This window comes from Fundulus heteroclitus, chromosome 23 (genome assembly GCF_011125445.2).
Source record: "Fundulus heteroclitus isolate FHET01 chromosome 23, MU-UCD_Fhet_4.1, whole genome shotgun sequence".
Lineage (NCBI taxonomy): Eukaryota > Metazoa > Chordata > Actinopteri > Cyprinodontiformes > Fundulidae > Fundulus > Fundulus heteroclitus.
In genome coordinates, this window is record NC_046383.1 from 4,467,018 (window position 1) to 4,478,298 (window position 11,281).

General features: G+C 43.1%; 1 protein-coding gene across 1 annotated transcript in view; it reads right to left on the bottom strand.

Annotated features, from left to right (window-relative positions):
- Positions 1-10,722, bottom strand: part of apln (apelin) — a 28,400-nt gene extending 17,678 nt beyond the window's left edge. The window contains exon 1 of the mRNA XM_012861776.3: positions 10,217-10,722. Within this exon, the coding sequence (XP_012717230.1) occupies positions 10,217-10,283 (67 nt within the window). The 5' untranslated portion in view covers positions 10,284-10,722. The remainder of the gene's footprint in view (positions 1-10,216) is intronic.
- Positions 10,723-11,281: the final 559 nt, after the last annotated feature.

Sequence of the window (11,281 nt, forward strand, 5' to 3'; positions counted from 1 at the left end):
GAGCTGAAGGCTGGCTTTGTCTACACCAAAATCCAGTGAGGAAACCAAAGTGCATGAAAAGTTACTCCCATTACTGAAGCTTTTAAGCTTAACCCCTTCCAAGCCCTGCTCTGAAAGTTTACCCCCCCACGCTCTCTGAAGGTTCGAAACTAATTAAAAACAAACCGGGCAGCCCCGAGGCTTCTGACTTTCTACAGATGTCCTTCTGAGTCTGTGAAGTGCACCGCTGCACGGCCCTGAATTAGAGAGCGTATGAAATGATGAGGTGTGAGACAGCATACTCTGCCATGATCAGAGCGCTGCGAGTTCAAAGGGCCTGCCTGCAGCAGTTAATGAAGCCAGTGACTCCCCTCACCACTTGGCTGCCTCTTGGTTTATTCACAATCTCACTCCAGCTGAAGAGGTGAATTTGTGGCTACAAGGTTACTGCGGGTTGATACCTTCTGAACATGACCAGAAAAAGAGGATTGTGCATCCCTCTGTTAGTGGGAGAGTATAAAACTCCCTCCACTTGTCCATCACCAGAGATGTTAAGATGTCTTAACTCTTGGAAGGTTCTACTTTTCAGACTTAAATTGTGCAAAGGTGGTGCTTTTTTTGTTTGTTTGTTGTCACGCTATGTCCTATGTTGCTATGTATGATTACATGTGTAAAAAACGCTTAAGTGGAATCAGTAAGACATGTCATGTCTTTGAAATATGTGACATATTTCCAGTTTGATTAGTAGCTACGTTCGTAGTGGGATCAAGGGTGTCCAGTTCAGTGTTCTACTGCACTTGGTTGAGAGTCCCAAGTGCTCAGATAATTATTAGCCAAATTATTAAAAAAAAGAAGGTCAAGCTTTACTTTTTACTTTCACTGATAAGCCTCTGGCATTCCTAAGTAAATCTTTGTGAGTGCAGACGGTGTTTGCATGGTGTTGCGTAAGGGTAAGCAACATTTATGGGTCCTTTCTGTCAAATTTGAGCGTCTGTGTGTAGATGCCGTTGCACATGTACGCGTGTTTTTTTATGGACCACCTTATAGAATCGGTCGCACGCCGCGCAATTACTCGGTTGGAATCTGGTCGCCCTTTGAGCAAACTAAGGCACAAACATAAGATGACTCCGCAGGGAGGTTTCTGCTCTCAACTTTCCACTGGATGAGCCAAACAGCAGCGGGTAAAGGAGCAGGGGGAGAGAGGGATGCTGGGTCTTCTGTTTCCGATAACAGCAGCGGCGTTACCCTTACAATGCAGGAGGAAGGTAACGATACCAACCGTTGCCCTGATCTCCAGAGACCGCAACGTCAAGGGCAAAGGGATCCTCCAACCATCCGTTTCCATGGACACACAAATGAAATGTGCCAACCAAGCCCCTCCCTCACCTGTGTCATCACCACCCACCCCCCCTGCTGTGAATCTGCATGTCTTCCACCATTAGAGATGTGGGGGGAAAAAACGAGAGAGACTGAAAGCCTTAGCTGTGCAGAGTTCGCTGCAGTTTTTAAAACACGAGGAGACAAATAGTTCCCCCTAAAAAAACAACTAAAAAAACACGTATATTTAAAGGATAAAGAGCACCTGCACAGCATCAGTCTCTATCTTTCTTAACCAGACTCAAAGTTATAAAATAGCAGCTCATGAAGCAAAGATGCAAATGGAAATATTCACTCCGGAAAGGCAAACAGGGTTTACAGCTGCATATTTAAAAGTATTATATTGTTGTTCTTGCCCTATTTTTTTGCTTTTGCAAAATACTGATTTAAAAAAGTTTTTCCCACACGTAAAAATTCCACCCCAGAATAGGTAAAATGGACACTAAACATCTTTAAACCAGTTTGAAGTAGCTGATTAATGAGATGAAAGAGAAAATAAATGTCATTAACAGAAATATTGATACACCAAAAAAAAAAACTTATCTGATGATTGGATCAAGGTAAGCCAAAAAAAGTGAAATGGATTTTTTTCCCAAATTATTAGTGTTTTGTTAAATATACTTGATTTTATATATTTTATCAATATTTTTGTTTTCACATATGTTTAAAGAGCTGAAAATGTAAAGGATTGTACCTTTTTTTTATGAGACACATGTCCGGGTTTAATTGCAGCATACAGTTTTCCAAAGCACTACTTTAACATGTGCTGCACAAATAAAAAAACACCCTTGTAGGTCAGTGCAGTGCAATGAAACGTGATATTCAAAATTCGTCATACATATTTAGCGAGGAAATAAATATTGTGAAGCCTTCACTGATGAGTTAAGCTGCAAAGGGCTGCAGGTGAGCTAAAGTTCATTATTTTTTTTTATTGGAGAGCTTTGACCAGAGGGAGAGGATAAACTGTTTTCCTGATCCAGACGCATGTTTATGAATCCCATATATTGTTTAGCTCTTCTATTTTACAAACATCTGTTTGTGTTCAGGGGCCTGAGTGGGTCTCCTCCTTGGCGAAGGAGACATAAGGGAGCAGCGTGGGGCCCCCATCCTGATCCAGGAAACAGTTTGTGGGGTGATCTACGTTATTGCTCAGAGGCAGATAGCTCGATGGACTAATGTCTAAATGTATGCGTGAAACAATCTCTAAAGGGTAACAACATTTATGATCATGGTGAGATTCGGATGGATGATGTATGTTTTCAAAGAACGATTTCTGTTGTGACTGGAGGGACCCGGGAGTGAAGAAGATGAGGGAGACAGTGCAGAGGAAGGTAAGAACAGAGGTGAAAGGCATATTTTAAAACCACATGATGTGCAGCGACATGCCCCACAATTCTCTCACACTAAAGTAGACATGCACACCCTTGGATTCACAACGAGCCCAGCAGGGGTGTCCCTGAAATAGCCCAAAATAAAAACAGTGCTTTGCAAATGTTTAGAAACTTTGGATTTTTTTTACATTAATTTATTATATCACCAATAGAAAATTTATTTTGGGGGGAATTTGTGTAACAGACCAACACAAATATACACATAAATGCAGGATGGACCTGAGATAATACCTGGCTTTAAATGTTTTTATGAATAAAAATCTGAGTGATGAGGTTTGGTGCCAAGACCAAATGAGTGAATGCTGTGTGAAACCCCCCTTTGCTACAATTCCAGCCCTAAGTCTTTTTGCCTTATGTCCCTACCAGCTTTTGGCATCTAGAGACTTAAATTGTTTGTCCATTTTACATAATAGCTCAATCTCAGCCAGATTGGATGGAGAGCATATTTGTACAGTAGTTTTAAAGCCTTGCTTTAATTTATCAACAGGATGTAGACCCGGACTTTGACTGGACCTGAACAGATGAACAGCGTTGAGCTAAAAGTGTTCCAGTGTAGCTCTTAGGTCTTTGTCCAGCATGAAGGTGATCCTCCACCCCTCCACCCCCCCACTCTCAAGCCTCTGACAAGTTTTCTTCCATAATTGTTCTGCATTTAGCTCCATCCATCTTCACATCAACACTAACCGGTCCTGATTCTGGTGAGGAAAAGGAGCCCCGTAGCATGATGCGCTCATCACCATGTTTTACAGTGTGTTCACTTAAAGTCTTATTCATAAAGATAGTTTCCAGATTTCTAGAGTGCATGTCTAATAGTTCTTCCATCAAAAGACTGTCCCACCTGAGCTGTGGATCTTTGCACCTCCTCCAGAGTTAACACGGACCTCTCGGCTGCCTAGATGCAGTTTAGATGGATGGCCAAGTTGTTGTAGGTCTGTAGCTGTACTATACTTGTTTTGGTACGTAACTCCATTGTCTTTCTCAGATAAATGGAAGATGTGCAACATTTTTAAACATAAAGCAAATTACAATAAGCCATGATGTCCCCCGTAGAGCTTTAATGTAGCGTCAGAAACCACATTTATGCAATCTGTCAGATTTAGTTCGCTTTCCTCTACACAACTGCTAAAGAAAATTGATTTTCACGACAAATCGTAACTGCAAAGCAATATAAAAGTGTCATATTTTCACATTGTGGAGTCCAACAAATGTAGCCTGAAAGAAATTAGTGCACCTGCATTCTTAAGGACTGCAGTATTTATTCTGAGGTCTGGCAGCCCGTTAATAAAAATGTCCGCTCAGGTCACGATCAGGAATCCGATCTGCCGCTACAACTGCTGTAAATGTAACACTTGATGTTGGCAAAAAGAGTCATAAATCATTTTCTTATTGGACTCTGGTGCAAATCTGAGCTGTTTCTGAAAAAATATCTGGGTCTAATTAAGATTTTAAGGAGTGCCCCCAGGCCTGAGCATTGGGTTCTGGTGATCGCATGAGGCCTGGTTAACACAGGACCCCTTCTGCAGCCCCACTACCACCACTTGTCCAAACCTGAGGGGCTGTGCCCTCAGAGCTCAAGGGGGGGGTCTGAACTACACTGGACAAAAAGAGAGGAAGCAGAACAGGTTCATTATTCCTGATTAAAAATGTCTTCAGATAAAAGCAAAAAAGGACTCCTTTGCTGAAAATCTCACACAACCTCTCTGTTCCCTTCCTGTTTGCCCTTTTCCTGTCATGCCCCCTTTGGACCATCTTTTACTTCCCCCCTTTGCTTTTTTTCCACTTCACTGGATTTGCTCTCCTGGGAAGATCTAAGTGAGTCGATTTATTCATTCTAAAGGCTCTGAATTACATTACAGCAGTCGCATATGCCAAAGTCTTCAGCCGCTGAGCTCTCCTGAGACTGTCAGCCCAAAGGTTAGTCTTATATCCCCACCAAATGAGCTATGATTTTTCACTAAATCTCTTCATTAACTCCCACCCCAAGGCACTTATTAGTGGATGTCTTTCTCAAAATGCACGGTGACTGATAATATACAGATGTGAAGGAGTTCATCACTCCACATTTTCTTAAAGCTCACCTTTCTGCACTCTCTTGCACGCTATGGCTATTGTTTTTTGGTGATAATGATCCAATTTGACATAGATTTACCCCAATGAATGTATTTAATTTTTCCGATTTTGATACGTTAGGGATTTTGATGTTCTACAAATCTGACTGAACGGTCAGAAACTTAGAAATATAATACTTTTGCTATCAAACAATGCACCATGCAACGCACACTCTTCAATGCGGACGTTGTTACTGCACAACTTGAAGCTAGCTAATTTAGTGTTTTCATGTAAAAAGCTATTTAGAAAGTTGTTCTACTAAATATTGGGCCTTGTCAATTCAGGGTGAGAGGAAGTGAGATAGAACAAGACCTACAGTGGATAACAGGAAGGCTGGACAGAGTACGGCAAAGTTGCTGTTTTATAATCCTTTTCAGCTTTCAGTCTTCAAAAATGAGAACACTGAAAATCTGTGGTGTCCTTAATTCTGCTTAAACTGTAGTTCTTAAAAAGAAATCAGCTAAAATCAGCACTGTCATGTCAACGCTTTACAAAAACCACCACAAAATGATCAAGTATTGACCGTAAGTTTGAGAGGCATTAAGTAAAGTTTTTGCAGCAGAAAATGTAGCTGTTAGAAATTGCTGGTTTATTATTAAAATGTCAACCATAAAATTTGACTAAAAACTGAAATATAAACTAGCACAACTGTAAAATGGGTCACTGTAGAGATATTCAACATACCAACACAAACAAATCTACGGAAGATAAAAATGACAAGTTTTACAAAAATGTATTTGCTCCTAAGGTCAAATAGTTGCATAAATGCCACATTAAATAAAAGAAAACATGTTATTTTCCACTGGGAACTACAGTAAATCATGCAGTACACACAATTTGAACTACAATTTGGTGTCGGTGGATGTAGGTCAACCTTTATTAGTCATAACTTGAACTTAATTTCTCTTGAATGAACCTGTCAGTCTTTTACATTTATGAGGAAAACTTTTTCCCTGATTTTTCTTTTTAATACAGAGAGACTACAATTTGACTCCATGTCAAACTGTAGAGTGTCCAGATTTTTGTAGTTGCAAAACAAATGCAAACTATTAACACTCAAACCCCGTACTTGGCAGCTGGTGTGACATGTTTGAGATTGCGTGGAAAAGCAAAACATGTCTAACTTTAGAAATTTCTGCCTAACTTTGTTGTGAAAATCTTGTGGTTTGCTAAAATGCAACTTTGCTAAACAAAGTCATTCTGAAACATTGACAGGAAGAGGTTTTCTACTGGCAAACCTTCCAGACAAGCCATACTTGTTTAGCTTTTTTTTTTTTTTTAATCACTGTAACTGGGTCACTGGGGTCTGCAGGGTTTGAGGTTTAGCTCTGTCTTCGACAATTTCTTTCAGCTTTTAGATGTTTAACTTTGACATCTAAACGGAAATTGTTTAGATCTGTTCTGGGAAAACGGACAACTGTCTGGATTCTGTTTCCATTCAGGAATAAACCTTCTCCGTGTTTAATGTTGAAGTCAAAGCTAAAAGTTGGTTTCTGAACCGACAGGCAGAAACAAGAAATTCTCTAAACTCAAAGTCGATGGACTCTGTTGGCTTAAACTAGATTCTTCCATGTTGTGTGGTGTTTTAAAATGATCCTTTGCTGATAAGTAGAACCTGAATTTGTGGATGAAGCTGCAGATTATTGGCTCTGTTTCCTGTGATGCTGCATGAGGAGGAAATCCAGGGTCTTCATGCATCAGATTCCATCTGACGCTGTGGGTGTGTTGCGTAGTGTGAGTAATATAAACCCAGATGGTCCTCTCACAAGCTCCTGTGCCTTAAAAAAACTGGCTGCTGTGATTTCACTGTAATCTTGTAATAACCTTTCTGCTGCTCCCCCCCTTTGACCCAACTGTTTGCCCACCGCCACAGAGTTATCCCCTGGACATCTGGAAAAGTTTAGCCGCTCCGCTTTTCCACACGCTGTCCATAATCACATCCACAGCCTCAAACATCTTCTTTACGTTAGACAAAGCTGAGCTATGAGTTAAAGTGCCCGGCTAACATCTGATGGTGTTGCAGAAAGAATATTAGTCAAGGGCCATTGAGGTAATTTTGTCTAACAATACCCTGATTTTACAGTTTCAAGGTGTTAACACTATAATGTAAAACAAACGAGCATATAAAGCAGGATCGTTTGCTTTTATCAAAAACAGAAAATAAAATTTTGAAGGTAAAATAACATATGGACTATTAGGGTTATAATAAAGTTTACAGCATTTATTTATTTTAACTCATAAACTTAAACACCTGTTTAATTTAGAAGTAATTTGCTGGTGCTTGTGGCAAAGAATCGTTTCTGCTATTTTTATAGATTAACACTCCTTCAGTCTTTCAAGCAGCTAAATATGGATAATGCATTCCCTAAATAGTAGATTTTCTTTCTTCATTTCAGGAGTACATGCAGTATATGTCACATTCGTGTTGCTTCTGTTGTTTCTTGTTGTTTTTATGCACAAATCACTTGTTCTATCATTCATCATTTGCTTTTAGTTTGACGATGTATGTCAGAGGGGAAGGTAAACTGGAAAGATTCAAATAAATTGCCTATTGGGTTTAATAAAGTTGTCTCAATCCAAATCTCTGAAAAGGTTAGCCTTCGTCCAGCCTGTACGTCAGCCGTCCACAAAAAACTAGTGAAGGGGGGTCAGTCAGGGTAGACTGGAGGGGAAGGATTCAGCTCCAGATTAAATTTTAAGGTTTAGCAGCCACCTTTTAGTCAGCTGACCGGCAGTGCACAGCAACAGCTACGAGAGGGGCTGCCCTGTTCCATAGCTGGCGCTTTCATCTTGTAACTTAGAAGCACTTTATATCTGACAAAGATGGAAAATCTAGCAGTACTGAGACTTAACTTTTTAAAAACTTGATACAGGTAACTGGCCCATGTTGATTGAGACATAACAAGACTGTTTTATTACTTTATGCGTCCCTAAGCATCAGAGCAGGCCTGTCAGTGGTTCCATGCGGGTGTATGCTGGTGCCACAGAGCTTCCTAGGCTTGACAATACATCAAAGTTTAATACAGAATAAAAGCACTCCTGACAGCTCTCATAAAGTTGCCCTCTTCCCGAACAGACGATCTCACCCCTAGATAATCTCTGTGATCTGGGCTTCGTGCCCTGCTCAGCCTCACCTGTTCCAGCCCGGCTGCTAAATTGCACCTGCGAACATGCGTGCATGTCTGAGCCAGCTGCTGTTTTTTTTTTGTTGTTTTTTTTTCTTGTAAAGTCTCCTGGTAAAGACTGACAGGATGTTTCCACTGTGGAGAAAAGTGATGCTTTGATATCTTGTAGGAGGCTGTGGCGGACGTGTTCTGTGAATAGGGACTGTTTACATGCCAGCCCTGAGACTTTCACAGAGGGAGGAAGAGTGTTTCGGCCTCAGGATGAATTATGGATACCACATGTCTAAAGCTGGAGGCCACCCTTCAGCCAGAGTGCTTTGCAAGGATGGCTAATTGAGGTGTGCTGCTAAAAGATGCTAATATCACCCAGAAGGCCTCGGGAGCTCATTTAAGGCGCTGAATGGGCATTATGAGTAGCTTTAGGTTGTTGAATAAATTGCCTGTTGCATTACAGTTTTTTGTTAATATGCATCTGCATCATAAATACAGTTACACGTGCACACTTCCCCACCCTGGATTAGTGAGATCCGGTTCTATATTCATTGCATCCTGCACACACGCACACATGCACACACACACACACACATGCACAGTTTCTTTTTATGAATCTGTTGTTTCTCAGAGCCACATGTACACACACAGATGCCTGGAAGAGAGAGAAAGCCCACTAAACGTGAAAAGCATTTGCCTCAAGATGAAAGGCTTCACACCCACTGCCTACATGCAGAGTCTCTTCCGACACCTTCCAGCGACGGCGCATACTGTAGCAGAGGCTTGTGCTACGCAGACACACTCGAGCTAGCATCCCTCCCCACACCCATCGGCACCGCAACACACTTGCATCCCTGCCTGCCTCTCCTTCACTCCATTTCTCCCTCTTCTCCTCCCAACAGCCGAGTCCTCGTGCTAACAGCGGCAGCCGGGTGGGGAAGCAGAAAAGGTGCAGGAGCGGTGGGACTCGACTGTCGAGAGGAGCGAGCTTCCATTAAAAGCCCAAGGCGCAGCCGCCTTGTTTCCCCCCCACATCCTTCGGTGTGGCACGGTGGGGTTTTTCAGGCGTGGAACACGATCAGCCGCACGCAGGGCGTGAAAAGCGACACTGGCTATGATGCTAGATAATTGCTTCCCATTTACCCGTGTCCTCAGACAAAAATAGCATGTCCCTGTAACGAACGTTGCCGGTGGAGCATGGGAGCTATGATTGCCGTGGCCATGGATCGATACAGAAAGTGGACTGTGTTTTGCCAGCATAAAGTCTGCACAGCATCTCAACACCACGTAGCAATATACTGTCAGCAAAATCATGCAAGAAATGCTCCATATGCCGGCTTGTACGGTCTGGGCAGGCTCTTTAACATAGACTGAACGTAAACATAGCCCGTGGGTGTGCTTGTGGTTAGGTGACAATCCCAAGAATAGTCCAGACATTTACACAGGCCTAACCGTTGTTTTTTCACACCTCAATGCTACCTGCATCACATCCGCAGATCGCCCATCAGTCTCCAAACTCACAGCCGAACTCATTCCCTCCCCTGAGCCAACCCTCATCTCCGCATGATTGACCTAAGTTTATGTTTTTCCTCCACATTTCAGGTCCGAGAGTGACTCCAGATGAAAGGCATCACCTAACAGAAATTGTTTGTGACTAAGCATCAGGACTTATCCACGCATCTGGGATGTGTGTTTTCTCCTCATCGTTGCATTCAGCAATTACAGTGTTCATCATCTCCAAAAGGAGGAGTGCGTTCACCTGCAGGTGCTGTTTAGACCCGCTGCACAATTAAGAGACATGTAATGACAAATCAAGCTGCAAATAAATCAGATTCACCTCGCAGAGCGTGTGCAATGCAAACCTTATCTTTCAAAACAGCCAGAACCGGCTCAGCTCGCCGGTAAAAAACCCCCCTCCTTACATCTCATCGGCAGGTATCGCAAGCATGCATCCAGGTAAAGCAGGGAGGCAAAAAAAAAAAAATGCTAAATCAAAATGTAGAACCCTCATTGAAGTTGAGTGTGGAAGCAGTGGCAGAACAACCACTGCAGTGCAGTACTGTACACAACCAGGTGCTGAGATTCCTGCCTTTTTTAGAGCCCACACAAGGCTAACCATGCTGGGTAACTGATCAACTAAAAGCTGCCTGCACAAGCACAATGCAAACAGAGGAAGAAATATAAGCAAAAAAACAAGAGAAGAGGGAGAGGACAAGCGACGGGGCTGGCCTCTCGTGTACTCACCAGCACCGGCAGAACACAGCAGAGACACCAAGAGCACAATCACCAGCGTCAGGATCTTCACATTCATTTCTGCACTCCCCTCTGGCTCTCCGCTAGTCACTCGCTGATATACTGTAGCAGTGTGTGTGTGTGTGAGTGAGTGTGTGTGTGTGAGTGTGTGTGTGGATGGGAGGGGGAGAGAGCAGCTGAGCGAGCAGGAGAGAGAGAGAGAGGGAGAGAGAGAGAGAGAGAGACTGTTTGCTTCTGTGCGTGTGCTTCAGTTTCTAGGAATGTGTGTGTTTGTATATCAGTGTGTGACAGCTCCCTTTCTAAGACTGAAGGCACGTCTTTATCTGCGCTTCCCCAAGGAGGTCTGAGAGAGTCTCTTCTTTTCTTCTGTCAGAGGATCGGCAGCAAGTTCAGAGGAGCTGTGAGTGTGCTGGAAGTCAGCCTTCAGGTCTGTCCGTCTGTCAGCGTGCCGGCGCGCATGTGAGCCCCCGCTTGCCTTGGATAAGGGAGCCTGCTTGGTCATGTGGCTTATGTATCAGTGACTCTGTGGGTCACGGACAAGCCCTCCTGCCCCACCATCACCCACCATCTCCACCCCTTTCCTGCAAACACGCAAGTGCAGCGGCCGGGGGAAGCAGGGGCAAAGGGGGTGGCATTAGGAGGGAGGGAGGTGGTGCACGCAGGTTTATGATCAAACCCTTGTTGAAAAGTTTTTTGAATAGCGTACGGGGCGTTTTGCCAGGGATCCAGAAATCAAAACACCAGCTTATGAGGGGGGGCAGATGAAAGAAAGGAAGGTGTAAGATGAGGTTTCCAGCTTTTGTGTCTCCACCAGCTTTTCTTTTCGCGTGCTATGCTGAAGGTGTACATCTAAATCACTCGCACCATTTGAAGTTGGAGCCTGCGACGCTCCAAGTCACAGCAGGAAAAAACTTATCAGAACGTGGCTGAGTGCACTGCTCGCAATGTTTGTTTCAAACCCCCCCTGAAGTCATTTGTTTTATTTTGTTACACGGATTATATTCTTTCCATGAACAAAAGCCGCGGGTGAAACCGCACCCTGTGAAATAAGTTGGC